We start from the raw sequence: 20,034 nt of genomic DNA on the forward strand, positions 1-20,034 counted from the left end.
CGGTATTCAGACCCTGGGATTTTCCTCCGCCCTTTGTTAGGGCACTAACCAGGGGGAAACTGGCTTAGTCTGCTCTTAAGTGTCCTCCTGGATTAAAAGGTATCATCCTGGCTCTCAGCACTGGCCCCTAAAATGCATCTTGCAGTATAAATGGATTTGCCCTGGCATCTGCTAACGTTTACTCTTCCAATTGTCAGAAAACTTGGACTGGTTGACACGAGTGGAATTTTTCTCTCTCTTTTTTCTTTCGTTTGGATAAATGTGTCACGGTCCAATGTTGTTGTGACAGATGGAAAAATCCTATGTAGGCCACGCAGGAAGTACTCTGAGGGCCCGTGTGGCACGATGGGTTGACAGGAACCCATCTCTCCTCTTAGTGAATATTCACGTGTACTTCCCTGAAAGATCGTTCCTGTTTGAAGGTCTCGGTTGTAAAACCGGAGAGTTCACCATTCCCGCGGAGAGGTTCCCTGCAGTCTCGGACAGAAGGAGCCAGAGGCACCGCAGAAACACTTTCTCCCCCAGCGCTCTGCCCACTGAGAACAGCTCTCGGCGCGCCAAGCATGCTGCACCCGGGTTAGGACCCGGCAGGTCTCGCTGGGCCTTTGGGTGAGGGTGCAGTCTGGGCGACCAGCTCCGGGGCGCGCTCTGCCTGGTGCCACCGTCCGCCCGACAAACTCGGGCGTCGCCGCCCACATCTCCCGGAACAGAGCCTCCCTTACACCCTTTCTCCCCACGCCCCCCGCCCCCCGCCGCCCCCCCGCACACCCTGCAGTCTGATAACGGGATCCCACCCCACCACCGGGTCAGTGACCGGTCCCGGACGTTCTCTGGGGCTCACCCTGGAACCCCGTGCTCCCACTCGGCACTCAGACCCCCACACCTCGGGCCAAGCAGGGCTCAGCCTGACCTGGACTTGCTGGCCAGACCCAGGGGGCAGAGAAAGCGCAGCCTCCCCGTTCTGTCGCCAGGGCGCTCGGGCGGCCGGCGGGGCGGGAGAGCGAGGGATGCCCAGGCTTCCGGCTCTCCTCGCCGCCGCGGCGCGGATCCCTGCTCACTACTACCCGCGGTGCGCCCAGGAGACATGAGCAACCTTTCGCGGGTTTTTGGCGCCCTGGCGGGAGCAGTATCCACACAGCTGGGACCCCCGGGGCCCCTCCGGGAGGGGCCTCGAGCCCCGCCCCTGCCAGCCCGCAGTGTCACGTGGCCCACAGCGCCCCCGCGGGCCGGTCACGTGACGGCAGCGCACTGTTGCCGGGGCAGCGGCTGCGGCGGACCGGCGGGGGGGCGGGGCAGCTGGCGGGGGCGGGGCCGGGGGACCCCGAGGGACGGGCGGAAGGAGGGTGGGGGCCGCGCTCGGCGCCCCGGCCGGGCCACAGGGCCACTGGGCCACAGGGCCACACGGCCACGCCAGCGCCGCCTGCCGCGAGCCCGAGCCGGAGCCGGGCCGGGCGGGCAGAGCAGCTCGGTGAGTGCTCGCCGCGGGGGGTCTGGCGGGGGACTGGAATTGCACCCGGAGACTCGACGGGGGAGGGGACCGGCTTCCTCCTGGGCAGGCCTGGGACGCGACGTCTGCGGGGTTGGGAGGCGGCCAGGTGACCCCAACCCCGCGGGCTCCCCGGGCAGGGTGCGGCGCTGAGAGGACTCAGGTCGCGGGTGCGGGCTGAATGCGGGTCCTGCGGCTGCTGGGGCTTCCTGAGGGGAAGGGACAGGGATGCAGGCGGACTCCTCTAGGAGACCCAGGGGAGCAGGAGGGGCTGGGCCCCCGCCCTGCACGGGTGTGACAAAAAGAGAGTCAGAAACAGGCGTTTCTGCGTGGCACTCGCCATTGCTCGTGCCCCAGATGTTTAAAGGAAGTTAAGACAGGCAAACCCCAAAACCTACCGCCCGGAAATGTTTCCAACAGCCCTGCCAAGGAGAATAGCTAATCTTTAGAGAGAGCATCACTGTTATGCTACAAGACCTCTTTTCTCTGACTGCCCCTTATATGAAAACAAAACCAAAAAACCCCACAAGGTTCAGCCAGGAGAGCATCCTTTGGAGCCTCTGCTACCTGACAGAAACGCAGGGCTCCATCTTGACCCACCCCACCCCCTGCCTGAGCCCAGCCCTGGAGTGTGAGGACCAGACTCTGCCCCTGGAGTGGGGGAGGCAGGGGGAGGAGGCCTGGCCCAGGGTAGGACGCTGGGGCTGGAAGGGTGAGGATGCATCTGAATCCAGTCTGGGCTGCTCCCTCTACAGGAAGTGGCTTCTCTGTCTTCAGGACCCACAGGCCTGCCTCAAGACCCAGGCTCCAAGCAGACAGACAGCCCTTCCTTCCCAAACCCTGCCACTCGAAGGACATCTGCAGGGCTGAGGCTGGCCTGCCTATTGCCCAGAGGCCACCATGGCCCAGAGGCCACTGTCAGACCTCACTGCCCATGAAGCTCTCCACTTTCCAATTTGAGCTCAGCTCTCGTTCATTGATGGTCCCTGTGCTTCCCTCTTCTTCACCCCATACATCCCTCTGGAGGCCACCAGGCCCTCCTGCCCCTCCCAGTCGGCCAAGCATTTGAGCACACAGACCAGACTGAGGCTGCATTGTTCCCTGACCAGCTCCGTCCAAGCCCCTGCATCCGGGCACCGCCAGAGCAAGTCCAGCACAGTCATACTTTCCAGGCTCCTTGTACTCCCTGCATCCTGCCTTCCACCCCCGTTTCCCTGACCCCCTCTGCAGCTAGCTTTTCTGCCCTGCCTCTCAGAAGCTCCCATGTGGGCAGCGTCTTGTCTTTGAGGGAGGGTCCCTCTTTGCCAATGCTACCTTCACTACCTATGTCCTTGTCCCTATCCTGGCTCCCTAGCAGGGCCCCTCTCCCGGGTCAAGAGTAGAGGCAGCCAGCCCCTCCTGCACTCCCTCAGCCCTCACACCCCCTCCACTAAAGCAGCATTTAACTCACTGGATGAGATTCCCCCCGCCCTTATCTCACTCCCCCCCTGGACATCCTCACCTTTCATTGATCCTTAAGTACCAAATGCAGTCTTACCTTCGGGCTCAGGAAGCATTTATTGGATGCAGGATGGAGAGATGGATCCTCTGAGGGGGCAAAGCTTGTGCCTTTCACCCCACCACACACTGGACAGTGTCTTCATCATAACTGTGGGCTCACTTCTGATACATAGGGGGAGAAAAAGAGAAAAAAATGTATTTCCAAATGACGCCATTCTCAATTATTTGGAGCCAGCCAATGGATTGGTTAGTGAACAACATTTCTCTGAATTCTCCCCAAGGGAAGGGACATTCCTGTGATTGAAGTGCTTGCAAGCGGTGCTGCTGGCTGCAGATGTGGATGGGGTGGGGGAGTGGGGGTGACCAAGGTTCCCAAGTCGGCCCTTCTGTAAATGACCTAGTAATTGGCATCCCAGGCAGAAATAGAAGAGCACAGAACTGTTTCCCGGGGCCCTATTGGCCGGTAAAAGCCGAGCCTCCGCAGCCTGGTGGAAGACAAAGAGGAAGGCACCCCAAAAGAGAGAGGCCTTACCCGCCTCTAGGACCTTCCCAGAGAATCCTTTTAGGGGTTGGCATGGACAGGTCAAGTGTGGGGCATTTCCTCAGCCGCTGACCCTGATGAACACCCCCTACTCCGCCCACCCACCCCCAGCCAGGCTCCCTGGAACCTGGGAACACTGCTCTGTTTTGTAGTAGCCTTAAGAAGGCTTTTCACGGGGCCTATGCGGGCTTGAAGGTACAAGTTAATATCTGATGCCAAGTGAGCTGTGAGGTGCCTGTGCCCTTGAAGCCTGCCCTGCAGATTAATTCGAGCTGATCCCGCGGGCTGCTGCATGGGCCGGCCCCTTGGGCCACGCAAGACCGCCAATCCCCTATCTGGATTAGTGGAGATTTGGGTTTAAATTCACAAATCTCGACAGATCAGCTCTTCTGATCTTCATCGTGTGTTACTGTCAAACCAGATGTCTACTGGGATACTCGAGGGGTCTCCAGCCTCCATTTCTCGGAACAAAAACAAAAATCCCCACAAAAAACCGTGCTCACGTCAATTGGCCAATTCAGTTTTTCATTTTGCTAAAGGTTTCCATTGCAGCCTGGATGTGGCCTTAGTTATACAAACCAGGTATTTTCAGGGCGAACTGTGCTGATTAAAATCTAAGTTGGATTTGAGAAGTTAGCGGCTGCTTGGAAATGTTGATTTCATGGTTGGCACCTGGCCACTGGAAAACAGTTTTGGTTCCACTCTCTTGTCTAAGAGCCCGGTAGGGTGGGGATATCCCTAGGTGAAGGTGAGCAGGTTGGAAAGGTCAGGTGTCACGCTCACATGGCAGGGTCAAATCCAGAAGTTTAGGTCCTAAAAGCTTCCTAAATACTACAGCTCCCTACTCCCTGAAGATAGGTGCACCTCTGAGGAGTCCTTAGGCGCTTTTGGCCAACCTTGGAATTCCATTCTCCCAAGAGCCACACTCAGTTGGAGCCTTTCTGAGCTCGGGGTGGGAGGCCAGATTCCTGCTTTGTGGAGGAACACTGGATGCTGCGATGGTTCCTGGAGATGCACCCCTGCCCCTCCTTTCCTGCAGGTGGTCCCCACGTTCCTGTGTGAGGACTGCCTCAGAGGCCAGGGCTCCATACTTCTGCACCCCTGGATCCCACGGCCCTGGCACAGGGTGTATACAGTGGGCCCCCAGGGGAGGTTAAAGGGACTTGGATTCTGGCTTTTCCAGGCCCCGGGAACCCTCTGGGATGCCTGAGTGTGTCTCTGCCGCCCACAGCCTGGCTCCCACCATGAGCGCCGAGCTCAACGTACCTGTGGACCCCTCCACTCCCGCCTGCTCGGAGCCCGGCCACAAGGGCATGGATTACCGGGACTGGGTCCGCCGCAGTTACCTGGAACTGGTCACCTCCAACCACCACTCTGTGCAGGCCCTCTCCTGGAGGAAGCTCTACCTGAGCAGGGCCAAGCTGAAGGCCTCCAGCCGGACGTCCGCCCTCCTCTCGGGCTTTGCCATGGTGAGTGGAAACACATGGTGGGAAACACAGCCTGTGAAGTGGGCTTTTGCTAATTGAAATCCTGTGATGCTTCAGGGAGCAAAGCACTCCCTCCGGGCCCTGCTGACAGCCAGGATGGACCATTAGCAAGTCTCTGCCCAGGTCCCACCTCCTCCAAGGGGACTGCTCTGGCAACTGGGGGGGTGGCCTGGGGTATCCAGGGGAGTCCCCAAGCCCCAGAGCCCCCAGAAAGCCCACTCTCACATTCACATACCGTATTTACTTGGTAGGGAAGTTAGTGGGGTAATTAAAATAGCTTCAGGGTACAAGGTTTCCTGGGGAAAAGTCCCCACATCTGCACATCTCAGGCACCACCCAAGAGTTTGGGAATTTGAGCAGAAACTGTGGCATGGGTTGCGTTTGCTTAGTTTAGCCCAGCTGGGGACGCAGATGCTCCCTGAATGTGGTCTCTGGGGTGACGAAGCAGAGCCTCTGGCCTGACACCCGGCTGCCCGGCTGTGCTTTCCTTCTGAGTCATCCCCCAGGACAAGAGTCTGTCTGGGGAAAAACCACGGGCCCTGAAAAAGGGCCACATCCCCTGTTGACTTCAAAGCCTGCAGACCTTCATCCCTTCAGGGGATTGTCCCAGAGAGGGGGGATGTCAGGATTCCGGATTCCCAGCGAGAACTGTGGCCGCCCCTCCTTTTCTTTCTCTATTGTCTGCTCAGAGGTCCTATTGGGCTGGAAGCCTTTTTTTTTTTTAATGTAAAAACGATTGTTTTTCCATATCCCAGAGCCTCAGCTGTCCAATGGATACGCAGAAAATAAAAAGCTGTCCGAGCGAGCCAGTGCGGCCACTCCCATGACAAGGGCCTACCCGTCATCGGCACTGGTCACCCGTGGAAAAATGAGACCTCATGTAGTCGGGGCGTGACTTCATATAGGGCAGGGCAGAGGTCACCACATTTAGAGGGCAGTCAATTTGGGTTTAGGTCTGTAGTTCAGAGCAAAGGCTTATTTAGGTCTTGCATTTTATTGCTTAAAACGTAATTACAAAAGTGTACAATCATATGGGACATAACTTTGGCTCAAAATCATTTTCTTCCATCACATTAAAAGAGGAATATTTTGGGCCTCCCTGGTGGCGCAGTGGTTGAGAGTCCGCCTGCCGATGCAGGGGATACGGGTTCGTGCCCCGGTCTGGGAGGATCCCATATGCCGCGGAGCGGCTGGGCCCGTGAGCCATGGCCGCTGAGCCTGTGCGTCCGGAGCCTGTGCTCCGCAACGGGAGAGGCCACAACAGTGAGAGGCCCGCGTACAGCAAAAAAAAAAAAAAAAAAAAAAAAAAGGAATATTTTCTCAAGCTTAACTTTAAGAAATAGCAAGAGAAGTTTAGACGTCACCATTAAAATTAGATCTTGTTTTCTACCCTCACAGTAGGATATAATGCGTAGTAATACTATGCATGTACTGCATTAAATTTTTCTGGCCTATATTTATTATTATATATTTTTTAACTTTGGAAAACTAACTGAGAAGTACTGCATGATGTAATGAAGTAGGATGGTTTCCTTTCTGTGCGGGGCCTGGGTCTCGGAAATCACTTCCCGTCTGCAGCTGTCCCTTGAGACCCCAGTCTTCCAAACATTTGGACTTCCAAATTTAGGGAGGAGTCTGCTCACCCAAGTTTGAAGGCTACAAAACCCCTCATTAAAATTTGCAAACAAGCCCTGTGAATAAAGCTGTAAAGCAAAGAGTGAATTCTGGAGGAGTAGTTTGAGACTTAATGGCAGCCTTCAGGGGTGTGAACTGGCCTTAGAATGAGGACAGTGACCGTTGAATAATAATAATAATAATTCATTATTATTCATTCAATAGTATTATTCATTCAATAATAATGAATTATAATAATTCATTTCTTCAGCATTTATGGAGTATCTCCTCTGTAGCAAGTGCTTCCTTAAGCCGTTGGGGATACATTTCAGAAGCCACAGACCCCAGTAAATCAGATAATTATTCAGACTGCAGAGCAGCCCAGGCGAAAGAAATGATGAATACAGATCGTCAGCTAGTATCATGTCCACTGTGGAAACCACAGCTGAATAAGGGCAGGGACATGGAAAAATGAACAGGCCGTTCTGTAGGTAGAGTTCCCTCTCCATATTATGTATTCCCTAATTAGAATTGCAAAGCTGTTCCTTTTTCCAGCAAGTGCTTATGCCTGACCTTAAGCTTATTTCTTCATGTTTATCCTGCCCCTAACACAGAGAACCAGTGATCCAGGACCCCTTCATAAAAATCTTTGCATAAATACACTGAAAAATGGCCTTTGGCCTTTTCTCCTGAGGTTGAACAAAACTTCTTTCCTCATAGGCCTTTTAATCTTCTTTGTTTCTCATCTCTGCACCCTCTGAAGTTTACAACATCCTTTTTTGTCGGGCCATATCCTTTGTGGTCACAAGAGCCTACCCAGGCTAAAAGGGCACTGAGCAAGGACCACCCCTCCTCTCGGTAGTGTGGCTGCTCTCTCTTTGGAGCAATAATCACTGCTGAGTTTCTGTTCAGCTGTGGTCCACTAGGACTGGCATATCTTCTTTTTACCTACCAAACGTTCCATCTTCACTGAAGACGGAGTGAGAGGATGAGGTCCTCACTCTAAGAGGCAGTAGTTGCTAGAAGTTAGGAAATCTTTCTTGTAAATTTTTAAAAACAGGGATGGCTCTGGGAGTTCCCTGGCGGTCCAATGGTCAGTGGTTGGGACTTGGCGCTTTCGCTGCCGTGGCCCCAGGGTTCCCACGGGATTGCCCCGTGACTCCTGAGCTGGGCTGGTGGCAGGTCAGGGAACTAAGATCCCACAAGACGTGCAGCATGGCCCAAAACAAAACAAACCAACAACAACAACAAAAAAGGGATGGTTCAGCTTTAGGAGACAAACAGCGTGAGTGGAAAAGCCTTCTGGCTTCTCTCTGCCTCCCTGTTCCCCCTTCCTTGATGGGTGTGGTTTCTTACCTTTGGGTGCCTGGGAGAAGGCCCTTGGTGAGCCTGGACTAAACCCTCCACTGGGGTTGGTCCACAGAGCTGGGGTGGGATGTGGGCTGCAGGGGAGTGGACTGGGTGTGACCTGGGGAAGCGTGGCAGGAGCCTGGCGCCCAGTCTGGACTTTGAAAGCCCCTTAGGGCTTGTGGTGAGCAGATCCCAGCCTAAATAGACACTCACTGCTACAGAGATAAGCTGGGGCTTCGGGTCCTTCTGTGAGCCTTTTGTTCCTTTTCATTTAAAAGTGGTTTTTATTTTTTCAAAGTTAGCACATGCGCAGTTAATAAGTACTGCAAAGGGCTTGTAACAAACTCCTGCAGCCCCGCGTTCCCATCCCTGGAGGCAGCCTCCGGCAGCCCCTCCGCCTCCACGTCTCTAATGACATTTGGGAATTGCTGTTTCTTGACTTACCCTTTTTACATATTTCCTGTTGGCCTCCTGCTCCCGTTGACTGCTGCTGCTGATTCAGCTCAGTTGTCCCAGCCCAGCCCCTTCCCAGCTTCCCCTCCTCACCGTTGTTTTCATTTATATGACCATTCCTGGCCTTTGGAGAGGTGGCTGCTCACTCCCGCTTTTGGTCTCAGCTGAGAGAGGCACCCTGTGGCTTGTGTGAGGCCATCCAGTGTATGGCTCTGAGCCCGGGGACCATCAGGAGCCTCCATCATTACTTCTTTTTACCTCTTAAAAGGTCAAGTTTGTTCTTTTGAGAAACATCAGTTGTTTTGCAGCTAAGCTCCACTGCAGCCTGGCTCTGATATCAACAGCAAAGTCGCATGTTCCCAGGGAAGTGTGGCCTCTGCCCTGGGCTGGAGCCCGGCACCCCAATATACCTACGTTCTTGGCATCCAGGATGCGATCACCGCCCTGCCCAGTGCTTCTCTGGCCTCTTCTGTACTTTGTAGATTTTCCCTTAATGAGATCTTCTTTCGCTAATCAGCAAAAAAAAAAAAAAAAAAAGTAAAGTTCAGGGCTTCCCTGGTGGTGCAGTGGTTGAGAGTCTGCCTGCCGATGCAAAGGACGTGGGTTCGTGCCCCTGTCTGGGAGGATCCCACATGCCGCGGAGCGGCTGAGCCCGTGAGCCATGGCCGCTGAGCCTGCGCGTCCGGAGCCTGTGCTGCACAACGGGAGAGGCCACAACAGTGAGAGGCCCATGTACCGCAAAAAAAAAAAAAAAAAAAAGTAAAGTTCAAAATATTTGATCAGCGAGCAGGGCGCCCTCTGCTCTGTGGGCACCCCAACCCAGCGCCCCCTCTGCCTTGCAGGTGGCCATGGTGGAGGTGCAGCTGGAGACTCAGTACCAATACCCACGGCCGCTGCTCATCGCCTTCAGTGCGTGCACCACAGTGCTGGTGGCCGTGCACCTGTTCGCACTGCTCATCAGCACGTGCATCCTGCCCAACGTGGAGGCCGTGAGCAACATCCACAACCTCAACTCCATCAGCGAGTCTCCGCACGAGCGCATGCACCCCTACATCGAGCTGGCCTGGGGCTTCTCCACCGTGCTGGGCATCCTGCTCTTCCTGGCCGAGGTAGTACTGCTCTGCTGGATCAAGTTCCTGCCCGTGGACGCGCGCCACCAGCCCGGCCCCCAACCTGGCCCTGGGGGCCACACGGGCTGGCAGGCCGCCCTGGTGTCTACCATCATCATGGTGCCCGTGGGCCTCATCTTCGTGGTCTTCACCATCCACTTCTACCGCTCGCTGGTGCGCCACAAAACCGAGCGGCACAATCGCGAGATCGAGGAGCTACACAAGCTCAAAGTGCAGCTGGATGGGCATGAGCGCAGCCTGCAGGTGGTGTGAGCGTGCACGCTCCTGGGCGGGGCCGATGCCTTGTCCGCGGCTGCATCCGCGTCAGCGTCCACGCCTCGCGTCGGGAGGGAACAGAACTCGCTTGCGGGATGGGGAATTTCAGAAATGCAAATTGCCAACGAGAGACACTGCCAGGCGGTTCAAGACCAAAGTTCTACTCCTGTCTTCATGCTGTAAGACCTGGATCGTTTTCCTTCATAAGATGGAAATCTTCAGTTAAACGGGAGACCGATGCTAAGAGCTCAGGGCAAAGAAAGGACGAGTCCTTGGCCCTGGGCACTTCCTGAGGCTGGAGGCCGGGCTCCGAGTAGCACCGGGTGGTCACGGGTCACCTCGGAGACCTGGAGCGAGCGGCCAGCGGGGGCCGGGAGCCTGGCAGGGACCTGGAGAGTCGGGGCAGCACCATGGGTTCAGGGAAGGGATTGCCCCGTGACTCCTGAGCTGGGCTGGTGGCAGCTGGGTGGCACATCTGATGGTACCACCCTGCTATGATTAGACGAGGCACGGGCTTACAGCTTGGCCTGGTGCTTCCCTCCCTGCCCTGGAGGGAGCTGGGTGGCCTGGCTCGTGGGGTTGGGGAAGGAAGGCAGGAGCCCAGGGCACATGGCCCAGCAGGTTTGGTGGGTGCTCAGCAGGCGTCAGACTTGTCAGGCCCTGGGGGAGCCGTCCAAGGGCGGAGGCCGGTCTGTGGGCGCCCACTGGAGGTGGCTGTTAACTGAGGGGTGCTCTGAGGCACACTGGGCTCAGATTCTCTTCTTCCCTGCCAGCTGGATCCCTGGCCACATTGACCCAGCGAGGCCACCAGGCCGGGGAAAGGGCCCAAAGTCCAGAGGCCTCCGTCTCTCAGCCACAGACTGTCCCCTGAGCCGCCAGCTGACCCTCCGGGCTGTGGCTGCAGAAGGCAGGGGCACTCTCGCCCAGGCATCTGAGCCCGCCCGCCTCCCTGCTGCCTGTGGTCCCCAGCAGCAGGAGGGGGCAGCCGGGGGACTTCCTGTCTAGACAAGGCCGTGGCCGGGCCTGGTCTGTGGGTGGTAGCATCAGGGGCCAGCCCTGGCCAAACATGGGTCCTGCTTATAATGATGGCAGGGAAGGTGAGACCCTGTGTAGTGCTCCCCTCCTGGGCCTCTTGGCCACAAGCACAGGCCCAGCTCACACTTCTATGCAGCCATGCACAGCACAGGTTCTGGTGTTTTTGAGGGGCGTCTGATAGACCTGAGCCCATGTTCTTGGACCGAACACATACATGCTACAGCTCAGCTTATGTGTGAGCCTGCTGCGCCCTGGGCCGTTTTTAAGGACCACATTTACCACACTGGCCAGCAGCCACCAGAGTGGTGCCTTTTCAGTCACTGGACTTCATGCTCTGACGGCTTTTCTGTCCACAGCCTGATATCTCTGTGGGGTCTGGGTTGCCTGTACCAAGAAGTGGGGGCAGGCCTGGCTGAGGTTTCTGGGACTGTGACATCCTGTTGAGAACCTGAACCTTAACACATAACTCTGAATGCTGAGAATCACCAGTGCAAATCATGGCATTTACGGGCAGCCTGGACATCGTGTCTTGCTGGGCCGGAGGAGAGCCCTAGCGCCTTCCAAAGGGCGTGTCCCTCGCATCCTCTGCAGACATCTGTCGCGACTTGCTTGCTCCCTAGTGCATGTCTCCTCTCCCAGAGCCTTGCTGAAAAAGCTCCTCTGGTGTAATGTGTTTGCTTTGCAAAAGAACGTCAGCGTCACTGCAAGACGGCCACTTTGTGTCCTGGCAGGGACTAGACAGGCTGGCTCCTCCTCACTGCCGGGAGGGGACGGCAGCCCCTTCCTCTGGCCTCAGGCTTTTGAGAGGGGCCTTGTTGGGCTCACTTCGGCCACCTTCCTGGGCCATCTGGTGCCCCTGCCCCATGTGCCAGACCCACAGAGTGCTGAGCTCCCCAGACTGCGGCGAGCACACTCTGGGTGTCAGCCAGGGGCCAGCTGTTACACCTGGCCCATGGGCAGAGTTTTTCTAGCCTGGCCACATCAGGGTCAGACACTAGGTGCCCAGTGACAGTGCCACATGGGTAGGAAAGATGCCACATAATCACGTTTTCGACACTGATTAGGAGAATAACGTTCTTGTAATTTCTTTTTCTTTCTTCCAGCGAGCTCTCCCAGCTCCAGCCTTTCTAGTTCCCAGAGGCATGGGGGCAAACTGAATTTCTGTGAGAACAGAGATGACTGTGGGCCTGGGGACTGATGATCAGGGGGGCACCCTCAGGACTGGAGAATTAGCTGCCATTTGGAGCTGCAGCAGGGCAGTCTGGGGAGGGGAGGGAAGCAAATTGCAGGCTAGAAATTTGGTTTCTGGAGGCTTAACCTGACTGTGAAGGGGGTTCCAAGTGCAGTGGCCTTTCTGTGGTGAGTGAGAGGCGCCACAGGCTGCCCCGGAGCCAGCGTGGGCTTGCCCTGTTTTCCTCTGAGCAGAGCCTTCCTGGTGCTCATAAAAACAAGTGCCCACAGATACGCTGAGGCCCTTTCCAAAGTGGAACACGGTCTCCGTTTAGTACCTGACCAGAAGTTTCAAAACTCAAGCGTTTCTATTTTAGACAAACTGCCAGGGCAGAATGTATTTCAGTGTCTTCTAGGAAGGTCTGTTGAGGATAAAGCTGCCTAAGCCTGAGCAGATCGAGGCTCATCTGCACTGCTCACCTGTCTTGTCCCAATTAATTCATTATGCATGACGCTGTGGAGACCACATGCGGTGTGCACACCCCCTGTCCTGTGTATGGATTTTTAAAACAGTTGACCTGGACTGAACTGAATAAATAAGTACTTAAGTTATGAATTGCTCTCTGCTCTTGGTGGAACGCCGTGGAGAGAGGTGATGCTTGGAAGCCCCTCCCTGCCAACCACTGGCCACCAGTGTTCCATATCCCACACCCCATGGGGTCAAGCATGACCCGGGCAGAGTGCAACTCAGAAGCTGTCAGCAGCTCTGAGGTCTGAAACAGTAATAACCTCACATCTTCTACCCATCCTGTTCTCCAATCCAACACGCTCCCTAAATGAAGGGCCTGGGTGTTCCCTGGCAGTCCAGTGGTTAGGACTCGGCGCTTTCACTGCCGTGGGCCTGGGTTCAATCCCTGGTCACGGAACTAAGATCCTGCAAGCTGCGTGGCACGACCAAAAGTAAACAAATTAAATAATAAATAATAAATAAATAAATGAAGGGCCTGCAGGCTGGGACACCGGGCAACCTTGTTAAGAGAGACAGATAAAGGAGAAAATGACCTGAAGTGGTACCAACGATTTTTAAGCTCAAAGTATGCCACTGCCCTCAAGCTGTGACAAATTAACCCAGGCAAGTGGCCACAGCACAGGTCAAAGGGGACCGACTTGAGGCCCGTTCCCGTCGAGCCAGCTCGCGGACAGGGCTCGCACTGCCGGGCACCAGGGTGTCAAGCGGTCTCCTCTTAAGACCTGAGAAAGACCCTCGGGCTGGGCGCCCCCTTCAATGCCGGCTAATGGTCCACTCTGGAGCCAGCACCCCCGGCCAGGCCCAGCGCCAGCTCCCGTCCCCGGGGAGGCGGCTCACGTGGGTCTCCCCTGAAAGGAGAGCGAGGTTTGCAGGAGCTCCTGCCCCAGTTCCCGCTGCCTCCCGCTGGGGCCAAACTCGGCTGACAGCTCCCTGAAGGTGGCGCTCACGCGGCGGGCCCCGATGTGCCTGCGGTGGATGGCATGCTTCCACTGGTGCCGCGCGGCTCGCGTGAGCACCAGCAGAGCGCGGCGGGGCAAGGGGACAGCCACCTCCACCTCCCGGCACGGGACAGACCTGCCGGGGGCCGTCGCGCCTTCCACCGGGGCCTGCGGGAAGCCGGACGGGGCCAGGCAGAGCAGCAGGCTGCCAGGCGCCTCCCGGGACATGGACAGCACCGTGGGGGACAGCAGGTTGAGGCTCACCAGCCGCTCCCCCCACAGCCAGGTGTCGTCCAGGTGCGGGTCGATGGCCGAGCCCCGCTCCGGGCAGTAGTCCAGGTTACACTGCTCCACGGGCCGGAAGTCCTCCAGGACGGGGTAGAGGCCCATTCTCCGCACCACCTCCCGGCTGAAGCTGGGGAGGCCCTGGAAGCCGGCGGTCTTTAGCTTCTGTTTCCGAAAGTTGACTTTGGGGCCATAGTCCTGAAGGATGAGGACAAAAAGGAAGTGGGGAACTGTCTGAGTTTACAGAAATGGCATCACACGCCAGGGCTGAAGAATCCAGTCACAGTGACCAAGACCAGCAAAGATTTCAGACTTCATGGAGCTGACATTCTGGCAGGAGGAGGCCGACACCAAGGAGGTAAATATAAACAGCAAACATCAGATGGCGGTAAATGCTGAGGAGGAAAACAAAGCAGGGGAGGGGGATGTGAAGCATCGGGGGGACATCTCAGCCCAGGTACCCCAGGAAGCAGAGCTAGAGACAAGAGGCCCATGCACGGCATCCCCAGGACGTGGTGCTGGGGAGTCGGGAAGGAGCCGAGCAAGGCAGAGCAGGCCAGCCCATGGCAGCGTTACCCATCTGGTCAACACTGGGTGCAACTGGGCTTCAGGACCACAAGAGAGAAGAGTCTCCACAGGGCCCAGCAGCGGTTCCACTCCTAGCCTCACACCCAAGAGAACTGAAAATACACGTCCACGCAGAAGTCTGTACTAAAATAGTCACAGCAGCACTATTCATGACAGCCAAAAAGTAGAAGCAACCCAAGTGTCCATCCAAAGAGTGGTCCGTCCATCCAACGGAATGACATTCAGCCACGAAAGCAATGCAGCATCGATACAGCTGCAAAGGGATGAACCCTGAGAACGTCATGCTCAGTGAAAGATGCCTGATACAAAGGGTCACGTATTACATAATCCTAGCTATACAAATGTCCAGAAGAGGAAAATCCACAGAGACAGAAAGTAGATTAGTGCTTGCTGGGGAATGAGGGAATGCAGAGTGACTGGCAATGGGTACGCATTTCCTCTGGGGTGATGAGAATGTTCCAGAACAAGACAGTGGCGACAGTTGCACAACACTGTGGATACACTGAAAACCAAACCAGTGAATTATACACTTGAAATGGGTGGATTTTATGGTGGGTGGCTTCTAGTTAAAAAACAAAACAAAGACACCCTAGGGAGGAGCCTTGTAGATACACCTCAGGTCTGTGGCCTGAGGGATGGGGGGCATCTAGCCGCACCCCTGCTCCCTCGGGCCCCCGCCTCGTGGAGGGTGGCTCCATCTGCTGGTGGAGTCTTTCTCCTTCCCTGTTCCACACGGCCCAGTGCGGGGCCCCGCCAGCTCCTGCGGGCCACTCCAACTCCTCGGCAGCAGCAGGCAGAAAGGCTGGGACAGGCAGGCCACGGCCAGGAGACTCCGAGGAACCCAGGAGGCGGGGGTGACTGCCGTGGGGACAGCAGACAGCAGCACTGGAGACAAAGGTCGGGCTGGCGGCCAGTGCAGGGCCTTCTGGGGCATGGTAAGGCCTCTGTGTTTACGTTGAGATGGGAGGCCTGGAGGGCCTGTAACAGAGCAGTGACTTGATCCAACCGGATGTCGGTGGGATCACTTCCTCCCTACTGAAACCAACTGAGGAGGACCGAGGGCTGCCCAGGAAGTGCTAGAGGCAGGTGGTGGCAGCGGCAGGCGGGGTGTGTTCTCAGATTCAGGATATGTTTTGAAGAAATACAGAGCTGACAGGAATTACCGATGAAAGAGAGGAACGTGGAAAGATCCAGGGTTTCTGGCCTGAGCAGGTGAAAGATGGAATTTGCCGAGATGGAGCCACGGCTCAGCTTAGGGATGCCAGGGCTGGAGGTACGAGCGCGGAAGCCCCAAACTCACCAATGTGCGGGGCCGGGCCTCACTGAGATCAGTAAGGAGTGTCTGGAGAAGGAAAAGGAGAGGCCTGAGGACTGAGCCCGAGAACCAGCCGCTGGCTTTAGGCAGGAGGTGGGCGATGGAGGCAGTTTTTGAGTGGGTGAAGCGGCAGCAAGAAGAGAGGACCTGAAGAGAACGGAGAGCTCTTCTGAGGAGCTCTGCTGCAGAGACGAGAGAGACAGAGCTTACTGGGAGGCCGGTGGGAAAGAGCAGCCTTGAGTACAGAAGGGGGCGATGCGGGACAAGGAGTTCCGAGGAGAGGGGCAGCATCCCGCGCAGCTGGAGTGGGGCTCGGGAAGAAGCCTCGCACAGGCGAGAAGGCAACGTCTGTAGATGCACCTGTTCCCTCAGAGAGGCCCAGTCGTTAGCGGGGAGGGAAGAGGGGAAGGAGAGGTTTGGAAGGAGGGCAGCAAAGCGAACGACCTGCCGAGTGGGAAGGGCCCGGCTCGGGATGGAGAGCCAGAGCCAGGGCGGCCACCAGCAGGGGGCGCGGGTGCTAGACCCGACCAGGGCTTTGGGTGAGCGGGAAGAGCCTGGCCAAGTAAGAGGAGAAAGGGCGAGGGGCACCTGAGCAAGTGCCTGTACTAACTGGTCACAGGACTGAAGATGGGTGAGGACACATGACAGGAGGGGGAGGGAATGTGGAAAGGTGGCCGATGGCTGGTTCGCAGGTCCTGGATGGGGCGAGGATTGCTGGGGATGAGGAACAGAAAAGGAGAGGAGCGGACCCAGGGAGGAGGGGACTGTGATCCCTGGCAAGGGAAGGTTCAGGATCTGGAGGCCCAAGTATCAGTGGGAAGAGGGCTGGGGAGACTAGAAACTGACGGGGAGAACTTTGGATGGGGGGTAGGGGGATGGGGGGCAACTGGCAGCCTTTAAGAAACCCTCTGTGAGGGTCACCAGCACTAGGCCAGCTGGGGAGAGGGCAGAGAGAGCTGAGTGGCCATCTGCCTTTGAGCCCCACCTTATGGAAAGGTAAGCAGGCCATGCCCAGGCCCCTGGCCCTGGCCCTTCCCAACGCACCCCATTCAGCAGCCCTGCCCGCCCCCACACCCCCCGCCCCGGTCGGCGAGCTTGTCACCTAATGGCTCTGGGGAGTGGTGAGAGGTGGCTGCAAAGGAAGGCCCTGAGAGGAAGGTGAGCAAAGGGGCTCTGGGGTTGGGAGCCCGGCACGGCCCCGTAGCGTGACTGCCCTCTCTGGCCCAGCTCTGGCCCAGCCTACCTGCTTCCGCCGCCCGGACTGTGAGAGCTTCCAGGGGTCGCGGTCCATCAGCCGTACCATCTCAGCTTCTTCCGCCGGGGTCACAAAGTCCTCGATCAGCGTCACGCCTGGGAAGGGGAAGGCCCAGCCTTCAAAGTCGCACTCCTCGGCCCCTACAGCCCAGCCGGTGTCGGCGTAGTAAATGAACCGGTGTGTTTTCTGCAAAAGAAAGACAGGGGTGGGAATTCCCTGGCGGTCCAGTGGTTAGGATTCGGTGCTTTCACTGCGAGGGACCCAAGTTCGATCCCTGGTCAGGGAACTAATATCCCGCATGCCACTTGGTGTGGCAAAAAAAAAAAAAAAAAAAAAAAAAAAAAAAAAAAGACAGGGGACAGGGGTCCTGGAGCCACTGGAGCCCTTCCGCACACCGCACACCACACACACACGCCCCGAGAAGCAGCCCCACCCAGCAGTGCACCCTCCCCTGCAGCACTTTGGGAGGCAGCTAGAGTCTAGAGGGAGGTGGGACCCCTGCCCAGGGCCGCCTCCTGGGAAAGGCCCTCAGCCCCTGCCTTTCTCACTTTCCCGTCTGTAAAAGGGAAAAGAGTATGCAGAACCATTCTTTCATCCTCCATTTTACAGATGAGGTGACTGAGGCTCAGCAAAGTTAAGGAACTAGCCCGAGGCTGCACAGCTGGGGCACAGCCTCCGAGGCCACACTGTTCCTGTGTCGCTGTGGGGCACTGTCTGCCCTCCCCAGGCTGGTGAGGGCTAAAGGGGAGGACTGTGTGAAGGCAGCCAGCCCTGACCAGGAGCTGGAGAAATCTGCTCCCCTACAGCTAAGGCCACGGGCCTGCCCAGGAGGTGAGCAGCACATGCTGGGAGGCCAGAGGGAGAAGCCCTTTCCGGCTGCGGTGTGGGTGTCTCTGGGGCCTGCCCTGCACTGTGGAAGCCACTGGCACTGCCTGAATTTCCCATCTAAAAAGAGCAAAACTGGGAGTTCCCTGGTGGTCTAGTGGTTAGGATTAGGTGCTTTCACCATCATGGCCTCGGTTCAGTCCTTGGTCGGGGAACTGAGATCCCGCAAGCTGAGTGGCATGGCCCCATACATACATATGTACATAAAATTTGGGGAAAAACACAGAGAAGAACTTGCCAGTCACCCAGAGGAGTGCCAGGCTGACAACCTTCTGTGGCAGGGCCTTCAGGATCTGCCTCTGGTTCTGAGCAGAGGCCACCCTTCTCCTGGGCCTCCAGCCAGTGACCCAGCACAGGCCTGGCCATTTCTGCCCAACGTGGGACTGCCTACCAGGCCGTCTTTGCTCCGGAGCTTCCGGTTGGGTTGGCCAGGACTTTGTCAGATCTACAGGGCAGTCTGAGGTGTTCCCTGCCCAGTGAATTCTGCGTCCTCCCGCTTTATGTTCTACAGGCATCGCCAGCACCCACACCCCAACCCTGAACCACCATGTCTCTGTCTCCTGGCACCTCACATGGGACACACGGAAAGTTAAGGAGTCATCCCGTGCATTTCACTTGTCCCTCAGCCATCAGGTTGGGAAGATGCTACCCCTGCGGTGCCCTGAGCCTCCACACCCACGGCTATGGGCACAGTTCAGACCTTTGGCAAGGTCTGAAAAACTCTTTTTTAAGAAAGTTTTTAACTGTGGTCAAATATATACAACTACATATACGTTATACATTTAAAATTGATCCTCAGCCACATTTTAAGTGCACATTTCAGTGTGTTAAGTATATCACATTGTTGTACAACCAATCTCCAAAACTTTCTCACCTTGCAAAACTAAATCTACCCATTAACACCTCTCCCCCTCCCTTCCCCCCAGCCATTGGCACCCACCATTCTTTTCTGTCTCCGTGAATTTAACTACTTTGGATGCTTTACATAAGTGGAGTCATACAGTATGTCTTCTGACTGGCTTATTTCACTCAGCATAACGTCCTCAGGGTTCATCTGTGTGGTAGCACGTGCCAGACTTTCCTTTCTTCCTTTTTTAGGACTGAATAATATTCCACTGTACGGAGGGACCACATTTTGTTCTTCCTTTCATCTGTCCGTGGACACTTGGGCTGCTTCCACCTTTTAGCTATTGCGAGTAACTCTGCTATGAACATGGGTGTACAGATATCTCTTCATGACCCTGCTTTCAATTCTTTGGGGACCATATCCAGAAGTGGGATTGCTGGGTCATATGGTAGCTCTACATTTAATTTTCTGAGGAACAGCCACTGTTTTTCACAGGACCTTCTGAGCTTTTATCACGGACAGTGTGACAGTTTCTTTACTGGCTTCCCAGCCTCCTTTCCTTCCTATCCACCCCTCCCCTCCCCAGGATCTTTCTAAAATTCACAGGTAACTTCCTTTAAAACCCTCAAGAGCTCGCCATGGCCCTCAGAACAAGTCCCGCCTGCCTTCCGTGGTCAGGCCCCACCGGCCTCATCTCCCTCACCTGAAGCATCATCCACCTTCCCCAGGCCTTGGCCCAGCTGGATGGCCCTTGCCCCGCTCAAAGCCTCTGAGTCCTTTTTTGTTAATTCGTTGGAATGAGTTTCCTCCTTGCCCGTTTCCGTCCAAGGCCTTCTGGGGCCCTCTGCCCTGGTTTTCAGCACCCCCTACTCTCTCCGTGTCGTCTAACCACGAGCCCGTGAAGCTCCCAGCCCCAGACACGGGGGGGCTACGTTTGCTGTCAGACTCCCCCCAGGTTCCAGAGGTGAGCTGTGGTCGGACTGCATCCACGTCCCAGCCCCTTTCCCACTCCAGGCCCACTGCTCAAAGCCCTCATCTCCTCACCCCGCAACGCCCTCATCGCCAGGGCCGCTGACACGGTTTGATCAGGAGCCCGTCTTCACGGCCAACCCGGGCCTCAGTTTCCCCGGATGAAGAATGGAGTTGTGGGCGCGGCCCCTCTCCCAGCCCTCACCTGCGGGGGGTGCTGCCAGGGCGGGTCAGCTCCGCGCTGCCGCTCGCAGATCAGACAGGTCCGGATACCCTTGCAGCCGCATTCCCGAAGGACCTCAGGGGCCGCCACAGCCGCAGCCGCCATCGCCGCGTCCTGGCAGCCAGGGCGCAGGCACGGGGCCGTGGGCGCCGCTGGGAGTTGTAGTGCGCGCGCAGGGC

General features: G+C 56.6%; 2 protein-coding genes across 3 annotated transcripts; one reads left to right on the plus strand and one right to left on the minus strand.

Annotated features, from left to right (window-relative positions):
• Positions 1–1,345: 1,345 nt before the first annotated feature.
• ORAI2 (ORAI calcium release-activated calcium modulator 2) lies at positions 1,346–12,637 on the plus strand. Its single transcript, XM_082645097.1, has 3 exons — positions 1,346–1,468; positions 4,759–4,996; positions 9,274–12,637. The coding sequence occupies exons 2-3, from the start codon at positions 4,772–4,774 to the stop codon at positions 9,811–9,813; spliced, it is 765 nt and encodes a 254-aa protein (XP_082501223.1). The 5' UTR covers positions 1,346–1,468; positions 4,759–4,771; the 3' UTR covers positions 9,814–12,637.
• Positions 12,638–13,089: 452 nt separating this feature from the next.
• On the minus strand, positions 13,090–19,996 carry ALKBH4 (alkB homolog 4, lysine demethylase). 2 transcript variants are annotated; one of them, XM_082645095.1, is made up of 3 exons: positions 19,838–19,996; positions 16,920–17,117; positions 13,090–13,971 (listed from the first exon to the last, which is right to left on the minus strand). In XM_082645095.1, exons 1-3 carry the CDS (start codon positions 19,958–19,960, stop codon positions 13,384–13,386), a joined length of 909 nt encoding a protein of 302 aa, XP_082501221.1. In that variant the 5' UTR covers positions 19,961–19,996; the 3' UTR covers positions 13,090–13,383. The 2 variants fall into 2 exon arrangements, with proteins under 2 accessions (XP_082501221.1, XP_082501222.1); XM_082645096.1 differs by having other exon boundaries at positions 13,090–14,007.
• Positions 19,997–20,034: the final 38 nt, after the last annotated feature.

The sequence above is a fragment of the Mesoplodon mirus genome (genome assembly GCF_964341445.2).
Source record: "Mesoplodon mirus genome assembly, chromosome: 15".
Classification (NCBI taxonomy): Eukaryota; Metazoa; Chordata; class Mammalia; order Artiodactyla; family Ziphiidae; genus Mesoplodon; species Mesoplodon mirus.

Excerpts from the sequence above, each read along its gene's own strand:
- ORAI2 (XM_082645097.1), top strand. The coding sequence starts at position 4,772 with ATGAGCGCCGAGCTCAACGTACCTGTGGACCCCTCCACTCCCGCCTGC. Across the intron at positions 4,997-9,273 it reads TCCTCTCGGGCTTTGCCATG|GTGGCCATGGTGGAGGTGCA; the intron begins GTGAGTGGAAAC and ends TCTGCCTTGCAG.
- ALKBH4 (XM_082645096.1), bottom strand. The coding sequence starts at position 19,960 with ATGGCGGCTGCGGCTGTGGCGGCCCCTGAGGTCCTTCGGGAATGCGGC. Across the intron at positions 17,118-19,837 it reads CCTGGCAGCACCCCCCGCAG|AAAACACACCGGTTCATTTA; the intron begins GTGAGGGCTGGG and ends TTTCTTTTGCAG. Across the intron at positions 14,008-16,919 it reads AGTCCGGGCGGCGGAAGCAG|ACAGTTCCCCACTTCCTTTT; the intron begins GTAGGCTGGGCC and ends CTGTAAACTCAG.